The following is a 22,615-nucleotide window of genomic DNA, read 5'->3' on the forward strand; positions in this document are numbered from 1 at the left end:
CGCACCAGACATTGCGATTCCCCGTTTCCAGGCAGCTGGCTGCAGTGACTTATTGGTGTTTCATGACAGCAACACGCAAGCCCCCACAGTACGACCAACCGACAGACACCCCGGGGTATTCGGAGAAGCAACTTCAATTTCTGTAGTCTTCCAGTGATAGGAACTCTGAGCACTGGGGATGGGACGTCAGGCACAGCCGCCTTCCAGCTGTGAGTAAGGAGCCTAGTTTGTGCTCGGCCCCATCTCACCACTCGAGGATCCGCTAGCTTTCTCGCCACTCCCACCTCTCTAGCCCTAGGGACAGAGCACCTCCCCTTTCCCCGGCCCCTGTCGCTGTACGGCGGAGCCATTGCCAAGATGGCCGCACCCACGGGAGATTATCTCGTGGTGCAGCCATCGCGCAGCCGGACGGGCTCTGCCTGCAATCCTGGCGGCCGCCATGTCGGCCTCTGGCAGCAACCCGATCCTGACAAAGCCAGAGACGGTGAACCTCAGCAGGCCGGGAATGGGCGAAGAGGCCTGCGGTCCCCCAGAGATGGCAGTGTCCGAGTCGGGGAGCGGGGCTGCGGTGAGGGGGATGATTTGGGCAGGGGCGGTTTGGCGGTGAGAGATGGTCTTTTAATCCTGGGACAGTAATCGAAGGGTTGCTGTAGTGTGTGCGGATCTGTGATTTGGGAATCTGTGGAGTCAATGCTGGAGGGGTTGGAGGATCAGCGTTCTTACGGATCCGTGGGGGTAGAAAAGGGGGTCTGTGGGGTCAGCGATTGCTACAGTTTTGGGAAATCAGTGTTATGAGGATGTGTGGAGACAGTGATGGGGCATCACCGAGATGTCAGGGGTTGGAAGGCTATGGGGATCGCGAATGGGGACTTCGTGAGATTGGGGAGGTATGTGGGATGTCAAGGGGAGTCAGCACTGATGGGTGTCTGCAGTGGTTAGAGGCTGGGTTATCAAAGAGGCGTAATGTTCGGAATTAAGGAGTTTGGTGATTGGGAATATGTGTGAGTATCAGAGACTGGGGCCTGGAGTTCAGTGATGGTGATGTTTGTGGAAGTCTGATTAGCAGTGTCTTTGAGAGCCAGTAATTAATGTGTTCCTGTTTTTTTATGGGTAATAAAGGATTCTGGAGGTCAATGGGCATATAGTGGTTGGTGGAGTTTGTAGGGAATTAATATTGAGGTGTCTCTGGGAATTCTAGATGATCTGTATGTCATCTGGGGAGAAAAGGTGAATGGGAGTTTGTGCAGGTCAGTGATTAGGAGGTGTCCAGGAGGTATAACTGGGCTTTCACTGATGGAGTGGTTAGTAGGGGTTAATGATTAAAGGCTTAAAGTTCTGTGACTAGGAGATCACAGGTTTAGGGGGATCGAAGGGTTTAGTGGTTGAGAATTCTGTAGAGGTCAGTGATTGGAGGCATGTGGATGCTACTGATTGATTTTTCTGTGGAGAATGGTGATTGGGAGCTTGTAGGGTTCAATCACTGGGGGAGGTTTGTGAAGGCTGGCGATTGAGTAGTCTTTGGGTGTTAGTGATTGGAGGCCTGTGGTAACAAACAGTCTATAAGTATTTTATGTCAGGAAATGCTTGAAGCACTGGGGATACAGCAGCAAACAAAGCCAGAGTCCCTCCTTCAGTATCCTTATATTCTAGAAGCAGGGAAGACACAATAAAACTATAAACAAATAAGATAATTCCAGATACTGATAAGTGCTATGAAGACAGTAAAAGAGAGTAATGTAGTAGAGAGTGAGTAATGTAGTAGAGAGGGTAGTGAGTATATGACTTTAGTCAGGTAAATCAGGGAAAAATCTGAGAAAATGATAAGACATAAACGACAACTCTGAAAAAAAAAAGTGTTTTATGAAGAAGGAACATCAACTACAAAGGCTCTGAGGTAGGCGTGAACTCCACATACTCAAAAAACAGAAGGAAGACCAATGTGGTTGGAGCATAGAAAGTAGAAAGGTGTGAAATTGCAGTGGTTGGAAGGGGCCAGATCTTATTACCTAGGATAAGGAGTCTGAATTTTTTTCCTAAATTTTATTTATTTTATTGTTGTTATTGAGAATATACACAGCAAAATATACATCAATTCAACAGTTTCTACATGTACAGTTTAGTGACGTTGATTACATTCTACGAGTTGTGCAACCATCTTACCCTCTTCTAGTTGTTCCTCCCTCAGTAACATAAATTCACTGCCCTCTAAGGCTCCTATCTAATATTTTGAGTTGCTGTTGTCAATTTGATTATATATAGATAGTTTGGATTTTAATCTGGTCTCAGTGAGAAACCACTGAGAGTTTTAAGCAGGGGAGTGATCTAATCTGATTGGTATTTTTCAAAATTACCATTTTGAAACAACCTAAATGCCCAACAGCAGAAGAATGGATAACAAAACGTGGTATATACATACAACGGAATACTACTCAGCCAGTAAGAGAAATGAAGTCTTGGTACATGATGCAATGTGGATGGAGCTTGAAGACATTACGCTGAGTGAAATAAGTCAGTCACGAAAGAACAAATATTATAAGACCTTACTTATATAAAAAGACAAGAATAGGCAAATGTATAGAGACCAAAGTTTAATAGTGGTTACCAGGGGCAAAGGGGGGTTACTGCTTATGGACCACTGAGTTTTGGTTTACAGTGACGGCAAAATCGCATTGATTAAGGGTAGGATTGCACAGCTGATTAATGTAATTTCTGTCAATAAGTTGTACACCTGTAAAAAGTTCAATTGGCAAAAGTTGTGTGATAGATACATTTACAACAATGACAAAAAAGAAAAAAGAGTAGCTGCTGAGGCTGTGTTTGTACGACCAAAAGCCTCGTGGGATATGGTTCTTTGGTTTGGAGGTCTAGGGTCTTGGTTTCATGGGACATTCCAGTTAATTGGCCTAATAATGTGTTTAGTGCTTCTTTTCTACTTCCTAGTTCATTGTGTAGTGCCTGGAGCTTTAAAAGCTTGCAAGCGACTGTCCAAATTACAACAGTTGGTCTCTATTCACCTGGAGCAACAGAAGAAGAGGAGTCAGGAATAGGAAGAGGAAATGGAGTATGTGGTTAATTGCCTCCATGAACAACTGCCTCCTTTGCCATGAGACCAGAAGAACTGGATGGTGCCTGGCTGCCATTACTGAACATTTTGATCAAAGATTCTATAGAAGAATCCTGATCAAAAGAGGGGAAAACACAGAACGGAATTTCAAATTCTCATGGACTCCAGACTTTCTGGAGCCATGGAGGCTGGATGAACTCCTGAAACTATTACTCTGAGATAATCTTTAAACCGAAAATATCCCCTGAAGTCTTCTTAAAACCAACAGTAGTTTAGGTTAACTAGTAAAGAATGTCTGTCTTGAGCATTGTGCTCTTTTAAGATATATCTATATGGGATCAAATTGACAACAGGAAATGCAAAGATTAAATAGGAACCTTAGGGAACAGTGAATTTACGTTAATATGGGAGGAACAACTCAGAAAAGGAGGATGAGAATGGTTGCACAACTGGAAGGGTGTAATCGATGTCACTGAATTGTACATGTAGAAAATGTTGAATTGGTGTATGTCCTGCTGTGTATATTCTCAACAACAACAACAACAAACAAATTATTAAAAAAAATAATCACCATAGCTACTTCATGGAAGATGGACTGCAAAGGAGCAAGAATAGGTGCAGGGAAGTTAGTTAGGAGCCTTTTGCAATAGTCAAAGGCAAGAGATAATGGTAGTTTAGCCTAGGGTTGTAGAAGTGAAATGAAAAGAAGTTACATTCAAAATATATCTGGAGATGGGCCAATCAGACTTACTGATGAGTTGTTATGGAGCATGAGGGAAGAGAAGGATCAAGATTTACATTTAGATTTTTGGCCTGAGGAACTGGATGGATGATTATTCTATTTTCTGTGAAGCAGTGGTATTGGAAAGGACCATATTTGGTGGATGGAAATGAGAGCCAGTGTAGATGAGTTTGGAAAACTATTGGAGTGAAAGTACTATAGAGAGTAATCTGACAGAATAGGAAATGATGTTCAGAGGGTTGAATGTTTTAAATAGAGATGTTGATAGTGGTATAGTGATGACAAGATCTATGGTATGATGGATGATAAGGAAAGAATTGTTGATTCAAGAAAGAGAAAAGGCCATAATGTTGAATGGCTCTTCTACATGGATGTAGAAGTAATGCAGAATGATGGCAAGAGCTGTAGTGTAGAGGAAGCTGGTGCTAAAATTTTCACTGAGGCAGAGTGATTGCAGAAAAGAAAAAAAGTCTTGAGACTGCTCCTTAGAAAGACCATCTTGCAAGGTTGACCCATGGTTGGCATCTGGAAACTTAGATTCAACCAGTATTCCCACCATTCCCAGAACTGATAAGAATGGCTCACTGTGCCTAACTGTTGGTACAAACGATGTGGCTTTTGATGAACACATGCTTTCCTTCTGGGAATCTGGAATTTTTGTATGTGCGAGGCAGAGGGTGCCTACATGACTTGTTGTTGTTGTTAGGTGCCATCAAGTTGATTCTGACTCATAGCAACCCTATACACAACAAAACAAAACACTTCCCAGTCCTGTGCCGTCCTCACAATTGTTGCTGTGCTTGAGCAGCCACTGTGTTAATCCATCTTGTTGGGGGTTTTCCTCTTTTTCATTGACCCTTTATCTTACCAAGCTTGATGTTCTACTCCAGGGACTGGTCCCTTCTGATAACATGTCAAAAATATGTGACTACACCCTAGTAAAACCTTATGCACTGAGACTCTATAGAGCTTTCCTATAGATAACATTTCACAAGTGTTGTCACAATTCATTGCCGGAGGAATTAAGTGTATCCTGTGTGGCTTCATGGAAACCCTGGTGGTGTAGTGGTTAAGAGCTATGGCTGCTAACCAAAGGGTTGGCAGTTCGAATCCACCAGGTGCTCCTTGGAAACCCTATGGGGTAGTTCTAGTCTATCCTATAGGGTCACTATGAGTCAGAATTGACTTGATGGCAGTGGGTTTGGTTTTGGTGTGACTTCACTGGGAGAGGACTCTTGGAAGTTTGCACTTGGTTTCCTCTGGACTTTGCTCCATTACCTTTTCCCTTTGCTGATTTTGCTTTGTATCCTTTTACTCTAATAAATCATAGCCATGAGTAAGATTCCATGCTGAGTCCTGTGAGCATTCCTGGTGAATTATTGAACCTAGAGGTATTCTTGGGGACACCCAACACAATGACCAAGAAGTTGGTAGTTAATACCAGTAAAGAGGATTGATGGATTAAAACTCGATGATACTCTAAACAAATTAGGGGTTTTGAAGGCAGAAGGAGGAATGATTGAAATTAGTCATTTACCTCACTTCCGGGCCCTGAGGTACAAAGGCCCTGGTGGGTAGGGAGACAGATAGCTCCACTTAAGAGCACTGAAAGGAAACAGGGTCCTCAGGAGATAGGTGGTTGTTGTTAGCTGCTGTTGAGTCAGCTCCCAACTCATGGTGACCCCATGTGTTACAGAGGTGAACTGCTCCATAAGGTTTTCTTGGCTGTAATCTTTATGGAAGCAGTTTACTAGGCCTTTTCTTCCCCAGAGCTGCTGGGTTGATTCAAACCACCAACCTTTAAGTTAGCAACTGATCACAAGCCGCTTGTTCTACCCAGGCTCCTTAGGAGAAAGATTTCAATTAAAACAAGTAGGTGAAGGGAATGGCTAAAAAGATTTTAGTGGAGTTTGCTGACAGTTATTAAGATTTCTATAAAGAACATTGTATGGGAGTTCTGTTGGTGTCAGTGGTTGGGGGTTGATAGGATGAAGGATTTTGAGTCATATAGGAGGTAGAGATCAACAAGTTCCATGAGTATCAGTGGATGACAAACTTTTGGGAATATGTGATTGAACTGTATTTGGGAGCAGGTGATTGGAGAGATCTGCTGCTGTTAGTGATTGGGAGGTTTTTTTGGGTCAGTCATTTTGAATTAAGAGGCTCACTGATTATGGAGGACTGTATATCAGCCCTGTGATTGGGAGGCCAGTGGCAATTAATGATGGAGGGCTATTGGGAGTCAGTGACTAGAAGTCTGTGGGGTTAGGAATTGGTGATAATATGCAGGTAATTTATTGGTGACCTGTAGGTGTAAGGGATTATCATTAAATCTTAAACAAATATGTTTGAACATATACTTGTTATATAAAAATTCTCCAATAGCCATTCATTCTCCTTTTCATATGCCTAATAAGGGAACTTTAACATGCTTTAATTTCTTCCTTGTCCCTATACCTTACCAGTTATAGTAGGAATTGAAAGTTCAATTTCTGTTGATTGTTCTCATGTTATACTTCTTGATTTCAAGGATATATTCATAACAGTTGCACAAGCACATTAACAAGTTAGTTAGATTAATTAGACATTTTACTGGTTTCTGTTATTCATAGTTCTCTCTCGGAGGCAGGGCCAAGGTAGCAGAGTAGTCAGATGTTTCCGGTGGTCCCTCTTACAACAAAGACCCAAAAAAAACTAGCGAATCAATTATATATATGACAAGCTAGGAGCCCTGAACATCAAAGACAAGGTTAGGAATCAGAGTGAGCGGCAGTGGGAGGGAGAGATGGTTCAGAAGCAGTGAGGAGTTGCCAGACCTGACTCAGTGGGAACTGGTGCCCTGCAGTCCCCGTCCCCGAGCATGACCATAATGGGGCTGGTGGTAGTGTTCAGGACACAGTTTCTTCAGCAACAGAGAGCAAGCGGTACAGGCCTGATCACCTGGCGTGACAGTGGCAGCACTGGTAGTAGCATTCGAGATGTGGTTTCCTCAGTGAGAGAGAATGAGCAGCACAGAGTCTACTCATGCCTCTGAAACCAGCGAAGAACAGCGCTCTCAGCAGAGGATAAGTACTTGCGTCTGATTTACTGCAAAGACCAAAGAGCACCCCTTTTGAAAGAATCCTTTCTCATTTATCTGATTCCTCCTCCCTCTGCTCTAGCCCCTGAGCTGGCTTCAGTGGCAGTCGCTTTCCCTGGGCCTGAGATAGATCCTTGTCTTAGTCATCTAGTGCTACTATAACAGAAACACCACAAGTGGATGACTTTAACAAAGAGAGATTTATTCTTTCACTGTCTAGTAGGCTACAAGTCCAAATTCAGGGTGTCATCTCCAGGGGAAGGGTTTCTCTCTCTGTCGCCTCTGGAGGAAGGTCCTTGTCATCAGTCTTCCCTTGGTCTGGGAGCATCTCAGCACAGGAACCTCAAGTCCAAAGGATGCACTCTGCTCCCAGCATTGCTTCCTTGATGGTATGAGGTCCCCAGCTCTCTGCTTGCTTCCCTTTCCTTTTTATCTCTTGAGAGATAAAAGGTGGTGCAGGCCACACCCCAGGGAAACTCCCTTTACACTGGATCAGGAATGTGACCTGGGTAAGGGTGGTGTTACAATCCTCCCCTAAACCTTTTTAACATAAAATTACAATCGCAAAATGGAGGACAACCACACAATGGTGGAAATCATGGCCCAGCCAAATTGATACAAACATTTTTTGGGGGACGTAATTCAATCCATGACAGTCCTGCTGCGTGCCCTGAGCCATTTTCCCAGCCTTGGAGAAGGAAGAAATTAATAAACGGGGAAAAAATAATCTATAGGCTCCCCTAAGCTGGGAACTCAGGGTAGAAGTGGCTACTTTGCCTGGGCACAAGCACAAGTGGTCCATGAACTCTGAATGCCTTCTGTCCCTGCATGGATGTTTGTGAGCCAATTTCAGCAGCTTAGGCCCTCGTTGGCACAATGCAGGGGTGTATGTGCCTGAAGTCTTACTTCAACGGTTTCAGCTGTGTGGTGGAGAGGCAACTTTTTGAGATTTGACACCACTCTACCTGTTAAGTAGGGTCCTCACCTACTCACATCAGAGGCCTGAGGACTGGTGGCTCCACCCATACACCTAGCCACCTATGACAGGGGTCCAAGAATAAGTGGTGCCTCCCAGTCCTTACAGCCAAAAGCATTGGGTGCCCATGGTCCAGCTGCAGAGCCCACCCACCTGTGCATTCTAGGGAACAGGCACGTGCTTTCCTTACAGACACACGGGGGATGGTTGTCAGCCCCCTGCCTTGCTCAGAGCGTGACCCCCTGCTGCAGCCAGATACCTGTGCTTACACCACTAACCTCTGCTTCTCTAAGACTAAGGTGAGAACCTGTACCACACACTTGGAGATGGACTACCTGGACACCTGAACTGAATCCATACAAGAAAAGTGAATGGATTCCTAGGCTTATGTACCTGGTAACAGCTCGCACTGGGTTTTTTTTGGGGGGGTAACAGCTGTAGCCATGTGGTGACAGGAAGTTAGAGCTTCAAAGGTGCCAACAATCAAACTAGCTCACTGGAGCAGCCTATTTGGGCATAACAAAACAAAACAAAGCAAGAAGCTAGGACACAGTAAGCAAACATAAAATAAATTGATACAATAATTATAGATGGCTCGGAGACAACAGTCAATATCAAATCACGTAAAGAAGCAGACCACGATTGTTTCAACAAGCTCCTAAAACAAAGAATCAAGGAATCTTCTAGACGAAGGGATATTCCTGGAATTACCAGAGGGTAGGATACAAAGGATTAATATACAGAACTCTTCAAGAAATCAGAAAGGAGATCATCAAAACACAGAACAAACCAAGGAACGCACAGATAAAGCAATTGAAATTAAGAAGGTTATTCAAGAGCATAATGACATTTAATAGGATGCAAGAATCCATAGAGAGACAGCAAAAAGAAATTCAGAAGGTTAACAATAAAATTACAGAATTGGACAACTCAGTAGAAAGGCAGAGGAGCAGAATTGAGGAAATGGAAGTGAGAATTAGTGAGATTAGAGATAAAACACTTGGCACCAATATATTCGAAGAAAAATCAGATAAAAGAATTTTAAAAAATAAGGAAACCCTAAGAATCACGTGGGACTTTATCAAGAGACATAACCTACGAGTGATTGGAGTACCAGAACAGGGAGGGAGAATAGAAAATACAGAGAGAATTGCTGAAGATTTGTTGGCAGAAAACTTCCCTGATATCCTGAAAGACAAGAAGATATCTATCTATAGTTCTTTCTCTGTAATTGTGATGAAAATATACACACCAAAGCACACACCAATACAACTTCCACACAGAGCTCTCTCTTATATTTTAAGTTTTTCTTAATCTTGAAATCTCTATTCTTATCCAATTTTCTTTCTTTTAAAAAATCTTTCATTTTCTCCTTCTCTTCCTTCTTTTCTTCCCTGCCTCATCTCTCTCCCTCTTTCTCCATCCTAATCCTTCTCTTTCTTTATAAAGTAGACAGGTAGCATACTTTCTGCATCTTTGCATGCCTAAGATGTCTTTTTTTTTTTTGCTCCCAAACATGAATGATTTTTTGACAGGCTATAAAAATCAAAAGTCTTAATTCTTAAACCTCAGAGCTCTATAAACACTTCTTCACAGCATTCTGTTATTCATTATAAAAGATAACTGATTCTGGGGGAGCTGGGGCCAAGATGGTGGAATAGTCAGATGCTTCCTATAGTCCCTCTTAAACAAAGACCTGAAGAAACAAGTGAATCGATTATATATGACAGGAGCCCTGATCATCAAAGACAAATTCAAGGAGTTAGACTGAGTGGAAGGGGGAAGAGAGACAGTTCAGAAGCAGCGAAGACGTGTCAATTGTGTGGTAGCCAACACCCTGCAGTTTGGGTTGGCTGGTGCACATGGGCTGAGGCAAGCAGTAGCAGTCAGGATGTGTTTCACCACGTCAGCAGAGACTGGTCGGTGGAGAGTCTGCACAAGACTCTGGAGCCGGGGGGAAGCGGTGCTGTTACCTAAGAAAGTTAAGTGCAAGCATCTAACCTACCACATGGGGTCAAAATAATCCTTCCTCTTCTGGGACTTTCAGAGTGGAGAAGTGTCTCTTTCCCCTCACCCACCCACCTCCCTGCTCCACTCTGACACCAGTCCACCAGTATTCAACAACTGCCATGCCCACTAAGCTGGAACTAAAGGGTATCCGTGCCCAAACCAGACTCTGGCTTTGAAAAAAACCTCCAAGCCCCCTAAGCCAGGAACTCAGGTCTGTCCGCACCCAAACCAATCTCACAGCTTCAAAAAAATCACCACGCCTGCCAACCAGAGAACTCCTTTCACCCCTGCCTAGACCTGTGTGGGCGATTCAGCACCACAGGCCCTCATTAATGCCAAGCCCCCTAAGCCAGGAACTCAGGCCTATCCGTGCCCAGACCAATCTCACGGCTTTAAAAAATTGCCACCCCCCACCAAGCCAGGAATTCAGTGCAGGCACTGCCCCTTTGCCTAGGCACTGGCATAAGGGGTTCATGGATTCGTAGCACCCTTCACCCCTGCCTAGACCAGTGTGGGTTGATTCAACAGCATAGGCCCTCATTAGCGTAGAACAAAAGGGCATATACTTGAAGCCTATTTTCAACTGCAGCAGCCAAGGCCTGAGAATAAGTTGTGCCTCCCAGTCCTTACAGCCAACAGCATTGGGTGTCCAAAGTCTGGCTGCAAAACTCACCCACCTACCCAATCAAAGTGACAGGGATATGCCTTCCACCCAGGCACTCAGGGGCAGCCGTTAGCCTCCTGCCTTGCTCAGCACGTAGCCCCCTACTGTAGCCAGATACCTATGCCTGCTCTGAACACCCCTACACAGCCCTGCCCATCTAGGGCTATAGGTGAGAGTCAGTACCACACACTTAGTGACTGATGACCTGGATACATGAGATGAATCACAATTCACAAGAAAAGTGAATAGACTCCTAGCTGTTCTAACCACCTGGTGACAGGACGTGAGAACTTCAAAGACACCAATAACCAAAGTAGTTCACATGCCAAGCCTACTTGGGCATATCAAAACAAAAGAAAACAAAAAGCTAGGACACAGTAAGCAAACATACAATAAATATGATAATTTATTGATGGCTCATCAATATCAAATCACGTAAAGAAGCAGATCAAGTTAGCTCCAGCAAGCAACCAAATAAAGAACCTGGAAACCTTCTGAAGGAAGATAAGGTCTTGGAATTACCAGAGTTAGAATTCAAAAGATTAATACACAGAGCTCTTCAAAATATCAGGAAGGAGATCAGGAAAAACTCAGACCAGGTCAAGGAAGACACAGACAAAGCAATAGAGGAATTCAGGAAAACAATACAAGAACAGAACGACAAATTTAACAGGCTGCTAGGAACCAGAGAGAGAGCAACTAGAAGTCCAAAAGATTAACAATAAAATTTCAGAATTAGACAACCCAATAGAGGGTCATAGAAGCAGAATTGAGTCAAGGGAAGTCAGAATTAGTGAGATTGAAGATAAATTCCTTGACACCAATTTATTTGAGGAAATATCTGATAAAAGAATTTTTAAAAATGAAGAAACTTTAGGAATTACATGGGATATTATAAAGAGGAAAAACCTACGAGTGATCGGAGTACCAGAATGGAGGAGGATAACAAAATATACAGAGAATTGTTGAAGATTTGCTGGCAGAAAACTTCCCTGATATCATAAAAGATGAGAAGATATCTATCCAAGAAGCTCAAGGAACCCCACACAGGGTAGATCCCAAAAGAAAGTCACCAAGACATATTATAATCAAACTTGCCAAAGCCAAAGATAAAGATAGAATCTTGAGAGCAGCTAGGGATAAATGAAAAGTCACCTACAAAGGAAAGCCAGTGAGAGTAAGTACTGACTAATCAGCAGAAGCCATGTAGGCAAGAAGGCAATGGGATGACATATATAAAGCCTTGATGGAGAACATAAAGACTCAGTAAACAAAAATCAACTATAATGAAAAAGATGAAAAAAATACATAAGGAAAAATGATTCAGCACAGAAAATTAAGTGGAAAAAAGAAAATGTCAAGATCAAAAAAAAAAAAAATCAAAATGACAGCACTAAACTCATACCTATCAATAATTACACTGAATGTAAATGGACTAAATGCACCAATAAAGAGACAGAGAGTGGCAGAATGGATCAAAAAAACATGACCTGTCTATATAATGCCTGCAAGAGACATACCTTAGACTCAAAGACACAAACTAAAACTCAAAGGATGGAAAAAAATATATCAAGCAAACAACAATCAAGCAAGAGCAGAAGCAGCAATATTAATGTCTGATAAAATAGACTTTAGAGCAAAATCCACCACAAAGGATAAAGAAGGACACTATATGATTAAAGCGTCAATACACCAGGAGGACGTAACCATAGTAAATATTTATGCACTCAATGACAGGGCTCCAAAATACATAAAGCAAACTCTAACAGCATTGAAAAGAGAAATAACTCCACAATAATAATAGGAAACTTCAACACACCACTTTCGGTGAAGGACAGAACATCTAGAAAGAAACTCAATAAAGACACGGAAGATCTAAATGCCACAATCAACTGGTCCTCCTAGACATATACAGAACACTCCACCCAACGGGAACCAAGTATACATTCTTTTCCAACATACATGAAATATTCTCCAGGATAGACCACAAAACCAGCCTTAACAGAATCCAAAACATTGAAATATTATGAAGCATCTTTTCTGACCATAAAGCCATAAAAGTAGAACTCAGTGACAGAAACAGCAAGGAAAAAAAATCAAATACATGGAAACTAAACAACACCTTGCTCAAAAATGACTGGGTTATAGAAGAAACCAAGGATGGAACAAAGAACTTCATAGAATCAAATAAGAATGAAAACACATCTTACCAGAACCTTTGGGACACAGCAAAGCAGTGTTCAGAGGTCAATTTATAGCAATAAATGCACACATCCAAAAAGAAGAAAGGTCCAAAATCAAAACATTAACTCTACAACTTGAACAAATAGAAAGAGAGCAGCAAAAGAAGCCCTCAGGCACCAGAAGAGAGGAAATATATAAGATTAGAGTAGAAATAAATGAAATAGAGAATAGAAAAACAATTGAAAGAGTTAACAAGACCAAAAGCTGGTTATTTGAAAAGATCAACAAAATCAATAAACCATTGGCAAACTGACAAAACAAAAACAGGAGAGGAATCAAATAACCTGAATAAGGAGTGAAATGGATGATACCACAATAGACTCAACTGAAATAATAAGGATCATAGCAGAATACTATGACAAATTGTGTAACAAATTTGAAAACCTAGAGGAAATGGACAAATTTCTAGAAACACACTACCTACCTAAGCTAACACAAACTGAGGTAGAAAAACTAAATAAACTGATAACAAAAGAAGAGATTGAAGAGGTAATAAAAAAAAAAAAACTCCCAACAACAATAACAACAACAAAAAAAGCCCTGGCCCTGGTGGCTTTACTGGAGAATTCTACCAAACTTTCAGAGAAGAGTTAACACCAGTACTACTAAAGGTATTTCAGAGCATAGAAAAGGAATACTCCCGAACTCATTCTATGAAGCCAGCATAACCCTGATACAAAAGCCAGGTAAAGACGCACACAAAAAGAAAATTACAGACCAGTATCCTTCATGAACATAGACACAAAAACCCTCAACAAAATTCTAGCCAATAGAATTCAACAACATATCAAAAAATAATTCATCATGATCAAGTAGAATTCATACCAGGTATGCAGGGATGGTTCAACATTAGAAAAACAATCAGTGTAATCCATCACATAAAACTAAAAGTAAGTAACCGCATGATCTTATCAATTGATGCAGAAAAGGCATTTGACAAAGTCCAACCCCCATTTCTGATAAAAACTCTTAGCAAAATAGGAATAGAAGGGAAATTCCTCGACATAATACAGGGCATTTATACAAAGCCAACAACCATCATCATTCTAAATGGAGAGAAGCTGAAACATTCCCCTTGAGAACAAGAACCAGACAAGGATGCCCTTTATTACCACTCTTATTCAACATTGTGCTGGAGGTCCTAGCCAGAGAAATAAGGTGAGAAAAAGAAATAAAGGGCATCCAAATTGGTAAGGAAGAAGTAAAAGTATCCCTATTTGCAGCTAATATGATCTTATACATGGAGACCACAAAGAATCCACAAAAAACTACTGGAACTAATAGATTTCAGCAAAGTATCAAGATACAAGGTAAACATACAAAAAATCAGTTGGATTCCTCTACATCAACAAAGAACTTCAGAGGAAATCACCAAATCAATACCATTTACAAAAGCCCCCAAGAAGATAAAATACTTAGCAATAAATCTAACTAGAGACGTGAAAGACCTATACAAATAAAACTTCAGGACACTACTCAAGAAACCTACATAAGTGGAAAAACATACCACGTTCATGGATAGGGAGACTCAACATTGTGAAAATATCAGTTCAACCCAAAGCAATCTATAGATACCATGCAATCGCAATCCAAATTCCAACGGCATTTTTTAATGAGATGGAGAAAAAAATTCAACTTCATATGGAAAGGGAACAGGCCCTTTATATGTATAGCATTATGGAAAAAGAAGAACAAAGTGGGAGACCTCACAGTACCTGATTTTAGAACCTATCATACCGCCACTGTAGTCAAAAGAGCCTGGAACTGGTACAACAGCAGATACATAGACCAATGTAACAGAATTGAGAATACAAACATAAGTTCATCCACCTATGAGCAGCTGATATTTGACAAAGGCCCAAAGTCTGTTAAATGGGGGCAAGACAGTCTCTTTAACAAATGGCGCTGGCGTAACTGGATATCCAGCTGCAAAAAAAAAAAAAAAAACAAGGCCCATACCTCACACCACGTACAAAAACTAACTCAAAATGGATCAAAGGCTTAAATATAAAATCTAAAATGGTAATGATCATAGAAGAAAAAATAGAGACAATGCTGGTAGCCCTGTAGTATACAAACCATAACTAACAATGCACAAACACCAGATGAGAAACTAGATAACTGGGAGATCCTAAAAATCAAATACTTGTTCTCATGAGAAGACTTTATCAAAAGAGTAAAAAGAGAACCTATAGACTAGGAAAAAATTTTTGACTATGACATATCCAACAAGGGTCTAATCTCTAAATTCTACAAGATACTGCAAAATCTCAACAAGAAAAAGACAACCCAATTAAAAAATGGGCAAAGGATATGAACAGAAACTTCACCAAAGAAGACATTCAGGCGGCTAAAAGATACATGAGGAAATGCTCATGATCAGTAGCCATTAGAGAAATGTAAATGAAAACTATGAGATACCATATCACACCAAAAAGGGTGGTACTAATCCAAAAAACAGAAAATAATGTTGGAGAGGTTGTGGAAAGACTGGAACACTTATGCACTGCTGGTGAGAATGTAAAATGTTCTAACTACTTTGGAAATCGATTTGGTGCTTCCTTAAAAATCTAAAAGTAGAAGTACCATAGGGTCTACCAATTTCACTCCTTGGAATATATTCTAGAGAAATAAGAGTTGTCACACAAATAGATACATGCACATGTTCATTGCAGTACTGTTCACAATAGCAAAAAGACAGAAACAACCTAGGTGCCCATTAACAGATGAATGGATAAACAAATTATGGTATGTACATGCAATGGAATACTACCCAACATTAAAGAATAATGATGAATCCTCAGAACATCTCACATGGATGAATCTGGAGGACATTATGCTAAGTGAAATTAGTCAGTTGCAAAGGACAAATATTGTATGAGACCAGTATTATAAGAACTCAAGAAAAGACTTAAACACAGTAGAAAGTATTCTTTGATGGTTACTATGTTGGGGAGGGAGGGATTGGGGAATTCATTAAGTAGACAGTAGACCAGGATCATCTTCAATGAAGGGAAGGACAACACACAATACAGGGAAAGTCAGCATAATTGGACCGAGGGAAAAGCTAAGAAATTTCCTGAACACATCCAAACACTTTGAGGAACAGAGTAGCTGGGACTGGAGCCTAGGGACCATAGTTTAGGGGGACATCCAGGTCAACTGTCTTAACAAAGTTTGTTAAGAAATTGTTCTGCATCCTTCTTTGGTGAGTGGCGTCTAGGGTCTTAAAGCTTGCGAGCAGCCATCTAATATGCATCAGTTGATCCCAACCCGCTTGGAACAAAAAAAAGGAGAATGAAAAACACCAAAGACACAAGGCAAATATGAGCCCAAGAGACACAAAGGGCCATATAAACCAGACACACAACCAGTCTGAGACCAGAAGAACTAGATGGTGCCCAGCTACCACCAATGATGGCCCTGACAGGGAACACAACAGAGAGTCCCGGACAGAGAGGGAGAAAAGTATGGAGCAGAGCTCAAATTCACATAAAAAGACCAAACTTAATGGTCCGACAGAGACTGGAGGTACCCCTGAAACTATGGTCCCTGGATGCTCTGTTAATCCAGAACTAAAACCATTCCCAAAACAAGGAGGAAAAAAAGAAAAGAAAAACTGCTTCTGTTTCTTTTTTTGTAAATTATTTTTCTCTCTGATATTAGTATGTTTTTATTTAGCCTGTTAAGCAAATAAATTCACAATAGGGTCATTTTTAATACATTTGTTTCTCGAAAAAAAAGCAAAATGGTATAAAGAATAGGTATCCTCCTAGCATCCTGGTCAATATTACATGGTCAAGGTAAGAACAAGTTATTATTATCTTGTCCAAATCACCCTTTGAATGTGAATAACATTAGACTGAACAAGGATGTAATGTGCTGTTACAGGGAGCAGTAACATTCAAAGATGTGACTATGGCCTTTACCCAGAAGGAATGGGAGCAACTGGATTCTGTTCATAAGAACCTGTATAAAGACGTGATGCTGGAGAACTACAGTAACCTAGCCTCAGTGGGTAAGGACAATTCCTTTGTAATTCAAAATATGTCCACTATGATAACATCCTCTCTAAAATCCTTGATAAATTTGGCCTCGATTTTTATGGGTCAAAAAATTTTGGGTACTAGAAAGGATATTTATGCCCCCACCTCCAAAACTGAAGGTAAGCTCAGTTGAGGTACCAAACCAAAACCAAACCCACAGCTGTTGAGTTGATTCCAACTTCTGGTGACCCCATAGGACAGAGTCGAAGTGCCCCATAGGGTTTCCAAGGCTGTAAAACTTTACAGAAGCAGACTGCCACACCTTTCTCCCAAGAAGTACCTGGTAGGTTCAAACCACTGACCTTCTGGTTAACAACCAAGTGCTTTAGCCACTGCACCACCAGGGTTCCTTAGTTGAGGTACAGGAACATCTAAATTGTGAAGCTTTAGAAGTCATGTCTTTTTTATCCTTTAAAGGCCCTGAAGCTCAAATGTCGGGGCTTGATTTCTGGAGTGTTTGTCGCTCTGCATTCAATTTCTGCCATTTCCCACAAGCAGGGTATGAAGCTCCCAAACCAGACATAATCTCCAAGTTGGAAAAAGGAGAAGAGCCATGGTCGAGGAAGAGGAGGAGACCCAGTCAAGGTTGCCCAAGTGAATTAGCGAGATGTACGCAAATAGGAGCCAATGGAGGTAAATTCCTAGTTTGGTCACAATGGAATTTTTCAAAGAATAATTAATTCTTAAATTCTTTTTAAGGACTTAAGATCATTCTTTATTAACAAGGAAGTGGCAGTAGAAAATTATCAGAGTCCCTTGGGGGAAGTGCAATTCAAACTACAAAAATTTTCTAACTTTGGCGATTCTGACATCTTTGTCTTCTATAAGCCTCTCCACGTGAGAGGTTCCCATGGGAGGTTCACTATATAGTGAGACATTCTTACTTATGGGAGTTTGGCTATACCATGTTTATCAATCAGCTTAGGCTAAGGTATGCTTCATTAAGAAATGATCCAAAATCTTAGTGACTTAAGAACAAGAAAAAACTAATTCTTACTCAAGCTGCAGCCCTGTTGCACATTATCTTCATTTGGAGACCTAGGATGAAGAAGCAGTCCCTATCTGGCTCATGCTGGTCTCATGGCAAAGGGGTAAAAGGGTGAGTGGAACCACATGGTGACTCAAAATTGCTGATTGCAAGTGTAGTTCTCTCTTTCAACTCATATTTTATTGATCAGAGCAGATCTCTTGACCACTCCCAAGTTGAAGAGAGCAGGAATGTATAATCCTTCCCCAGGAAGGAACACTGCAATCCAAACAACCAACCAGTGGGGCCCAAGAACAATACTACAGTCTACCATACTACTCAGGCTGTGGTAAGAACAAAATAGAAAACCAAGACTCCAGACTCTAATATCAATGCCAGTTAGTAGCCTGACCTGACAAGGACAAAGGTGTGTTCCCTAGTAAACTATTGAAAAACAATCTTATGTATATACTGTGAATCCAAATGCTGTAAAGTTTGTTTGCCAAGCTGATTACTGTTAATTTTATCATTTGATAAAAGCATCAGGGAATTCAGAATAATTATAGGTTTTTTTTTTTTTTAAACACAGATTTTCATTAGTATACTGGTCATGGGTGGTACAATGGAACATCCTTTCCTGCTTAACTGCTTCCAAACCAAACCCAGTGCCGTTGAGTCGATTCAGACTCATAGTGACCCTACAGGACAGAGTAGAACTGCCCCATAGAGTTCCCAAGGAGCACCTGGCGGATTCAAACTGCCAACCCTTTGGTTAGCAGCCATAGCACGTAACCACTATGCCACCAGGGTTTAATTGCTTAGTCACCTATAAAGTGTTGGATGCTCCTTGGCGGACTCACCATATTTTCTCTATTCTGGTCTTTTGGTTGTAATAACAAAAATTTACTTGATCTAGCCTAAGTAGAACAGAGGAATTTATTATACGGACATGGGTATAATTATATTATACCCTATTATAACCTAAGGGCAGGTACTTCAGCCAGATCTTACCAAGGACTAGAATCAGGAACTGGGAAGCCATTAGGAATTGGGGTTATGTGGATGGTCTCATTGGGGATATATGGTCTTACATCCCTGCTTCTGTGTGTGTATAAGCTTCATTCTTTCTACTGATGAGCTTTCTGTTTACACAGGGAAAATATGGCTATACTAAAATGAAACACAAACCAAACCCAGTGCCGTCAAGTCAATTCCAACTCATAGCGACCCTATACTAGAACCATCTTAAAGGAGCCCTGGTGGTGTAACAGTTAAGCACTTGGCTGCCTACCAAAAGGTTGGTGGTTTGAACCTACGCAGTGTCTCCTGCTTCCATAAACTTTACAGTCTAGAAAACCCCATGGGGCAGTTCTACTCTGTCACATGGGGTCACTGTGAGTCAAAAATTAACTATACTTAACACAACAACAGAAACCCTGGTGGCATAGCGGTTAAGTGGTACGACTGCTAACCAAGAGGTTGGCAGTTCAAATCCGCCAGGCGCTCCTTGGAAACCCTATGGGGCAGTTCTACTCTGTCCTATAGGGTCGCTGTGATTTGGAATCGACTCAACGGCAGTGGGTTTGGTTTGATTTTTAACACAACAACAGAACCATCTTATATAACTTCTTTAATTTATGCATCCAATGGAGACCAGAGTCTAAATCTTTAGGAGGAAGAATCTTAATGGACCTCTTGGCTGTGACTGTAGAGAGTTAGGGTACTATAGCACAGCCTCCAAGAGCTACTGTGAGTAGGTTGGCAATTTTCAGAGCTGGGCAGCTTAGGCTGGAGAGAAACCTCAAAAAATGTCAACTACAGTCACAAACTCTTCTTTTCCCTAATTATCTGTTCCTTATCTACTGCATCTGTGTTTATTTCATCTTCTGGCCCAGGTTGAAAATTCATATTTGTAAATAGTCAAAGCTATTTCTAATCATTATTGTCAATTTTCTTTCCTGTTTTTACTACAGCAAGTCCAAGAGGATAGGGACATTTTCTCTTGATATTTCTTTCTCTTTGGGAGATTAGGCTTGAATAAAGACTCAACCCTACAACAGGGCATTTTATTATAAATTTTATTCCATAATATGAGAGTGGAAAGATTCATAAGAACATCTCATTGAATTTTATTTTAGAAGAAGATCAGCAAGGTGATGGCCAGGTAAAGAAGCACCAGGAATCTCAAAAGAAACTCTTTAGGGATACTGTATTCAAAAAGGAAATTCCAACTAAGAAGACAGGCCTTGAGTGTAGTTCATTGGGGAAAAAAATCAGTGTGAGTACAAAACATGCTCCTTCCCAAAAAAGGCTTCTTAAATTTGCTTCACATGGAATGAGTTTGAAACAGAATTTAGACTCACCTGATCATACAAGAAACTATGTAAAAAAGAAACCTGATGCAGCTAAAGAACACAGGAAATCATTCAGCCATAACTTACCTGTTACAAAGAAAGACAAACCTCAAACTGGGAAGAAACATAAGAAATTATCCAGCCATAGCTCATCTGATAAGTGTGACAAACCTCAAACTGGGAAGAAACATGAGAAATTATCCAGCAATAGTTCATCTGATAAGCATGACAAAACTCAAACTGGAAAGAAACATGAGAAATTATCCTGTCATAGCTCATCCCATACTAAGCAGGACGAAATTCAAAGTGGAGAGAAATCATCGAGCTATAACTCACCTTCTACTAAGTGTGACAAAACTCAAGTGAAACCCTATGAATGTAATCAGTGTGGGAAGGTTCTTAGCCATAAACAAGGACTTACTGACCATCAGCGAATTCATACTGGAGAGAAACCATATGAATGTGATGAATGTGGGCTAGCTTTTAGCCAGAAGTCACACCTTGTTGTACATCAGAGAGTTCACACTGGAGAAAAACCATATGAATGTACTCAGTGTGGCAAAGCCCACAGTCATAAACATGCCCTCACTGACCATTTAAGAATTCATACTGGTGAAAAGCCCTATGAATGTACTGAATGTGGGAAAACCTTCACACATAGCTCAAACCTCATTCAACACGTGAGATCTCACACAGGTGAGAAGCCCTATGAATGTAAGGAATGTGGAAAATCCTTTAGATATAACTCATCTCTTACTGAACATGTGAGAACGCATACAGGTGAAGTACCATATGAATGTAATGAATGTGGAAAAGCCTTTAAGTATAGTTCATCCCTTACTAAACATATGAGAATTCACACAGGTGAGAAACCCTTCGAATGCACAGAATGTGGGAAAGCTTTCAGCAAGAAGTCACACCTAATTATACACCAAAGAACTCATACAAAGGAGAAGCCCTATGAATGTAAAGAATGTGGAAAAGCCTTTGGACACAGCTCATCTCTTACTTACCACATGAGAACTCATACAGGTGAAAGTCCTTTTGAATGCAATCAGTGTGGGAAAGCTTTCAAACAAATTGAAGGCCTTACTCAACATCAGAGAGTTCATACTGGGGAGAAACCCTATGAATGTAATGAATGTGGGAAATCCTTTAGCCAAAAGTCACACCTTATTGTACACCAGAGAATCCATACTGGGGAGAAACCCTATAAATGTAATGAATGTGGAAAAGCCTTCTGTGCAAAGTCACAGCTTGTTATACATCAGAGATCCCACACTGGAGAGAAACCCTATGAATGCAGTGAATGTGGAAAATCTTTCAAACTAAATGCATCCCTTACCAAACATGTGAAAACTCATTTAAATGCAAAATCTAATGAGTGAAATTAATGTGTGAAAATTTTGCACTGAACTAAAGGTTTTATATAAGTTAGAAATATTCTGAATTTAATGAATGTTAGAAAGCCTTTATCAAGAAGCCACACCACATTGCACATGAGAAAATTTGAAAATGATTCTTTGCATAGAAGTAGTGGATGGAAGTAAGGGTTCAAACTTGATATCAAATCTCTTATAGAAAAGAGTTTTAAAAATACTCAATTATAAATGATCTGCATATTCAGTTTGAAATATAAAGCTTTTAAAATTGTAAATAAATTGAATAAACAGAACAGTAGAGGAATAAATTGCAAGTATCAACAATTCCTGAGTTGCTTGGATTTTGTGTATTTAAGCATTACATATTAGAACTCAATTTGAAAATCTTTATTGCCATGTATAAGTAGGTGTGGCTATTGGTATGAGTGTCTTCTCTGATATTATTACCCAGCTCTTAATGTCTTTGCTTCTGTAACCCTAGAAAACTTAGCGGTTGTTATTTATGTAAAAAAAATGTTAACATAAAATTGAGAGAGAATGAAAAAAGCAGATGAGAATATACCTGTGCTGATAGGGAATGATGTCTGAGATGTATTGTTAAGTGAAAACAGCAGGTTGTTGAACCATGTATATAGTATATTCCCTTTTGTGTATGAAAGGGTGTATATGTGTTTGCCTTTGTCTCTCTGAGTCTCTGTATTTGTGTGTAGATATATTCACATATTTGTATGTAAATAGACTGTGTTTCAAAAAATACAGAAGAAACTTAAGCAGGGTTGCCTTTGTGCACAGAGCATAGGATTGGGGATCTGTGATGGGAGGTAGACCTCCTTTTACTGTATACTGTTTAAATTGTTTTATTATGTACAGATATTATATTCATAATTAAAATACTTCTAGTATGCATAAATCACTAATTAAAATTTTCAGTGAGCCCACTGCATAATGTTGTTTGATAAAGAAAAAAGTTTCTAGGCCTATTCATGAATGATGATGAATTTCAGAGGTACATGGCATTAAACTTGACATTGAATTCATAAAAACTTTTTTTATGAAATACAAATTCTTTCATTAAAATAGTGAATTG

At 40.4% G+C, this 22,615-nt stretch overlaps 1 protein-coding gene across 2 annotated transcripts; it reads left to right on the forward strand.

Annotated features, from left to right (window-relative positions):
* The first annotated feature begins 324 nt into the window (after window positions 1-324).
* On the forward strand, window positions 325-21,648 carry ZFP37 (ZFP37 zinc finger protein). 2 transcript variants are annotated; one of them, XM_010587726.3, is made up of 4 exons: window positions 325-568; window positions 16,671-16,797; window positions 17,321-17,458; window positions 19,931-21,648. In XM_010587726.3, exons 1-4 carry the CDS (start codon window positions 440-442, stop codon window positions 21,532-21,534), a joined length of 1,998 nt encoding a protein of 665 aa, XP_010586028.3. In that variant the 5' UTR covers window positions 325-439; the 3' UTR covers window positions 21,535-21,648. The 2 variants fall into 2 exon arrangements, with proteins under 2 accessions (XP_010586028.3, XP_064147652.1); XM_064291582.1 differs by having other exon boundaries at window positions 326-568; window positions 17,324-17,458.
* Window positions 21,649-22,615: the final 967 nt, after the last annotated feature.

This window comes from Loxodonta africana, chromosome 9 (genome assembly GCF_030014295.1).
Source record: "Loxodonta africana isolate mLoxAfr1 chromosome 9, mLoxAfr1.hap2, whole genome shotgun sequence".
Taxonomy (NCBI): Eukaryota; Metazoa; Chordata; class Mammalia; order Proboscidea; family Elephantidae; genus Loxodonta; species Loxodonta africana.

Excerpts from the sequence above, each read along its gene's own strand:
- ZFP37 (XM_010587726.3), top strand. The coding sequence starts at position 440 with ATGTCGGCCTCTGGCAGCAACCCGATCCTGACAAAGCCAGAGACGGTG. Across the intron at positions 16,798-17,320 it reads CAGTAACCTAGCCTCAGTGG|CAGGGTATGAAGCTCCCAAA; the intron begins GTAAGGACAATT and ends ATTTCCCACAAG. Across the intron at positions 17,459-19,930 it reads GCAAATAGGAGCCAATGGAG|AAGAAGATCAGCAAGGTGAT; the intron begins GTAAATTCCTAG and ends ATTTTATTTTAG.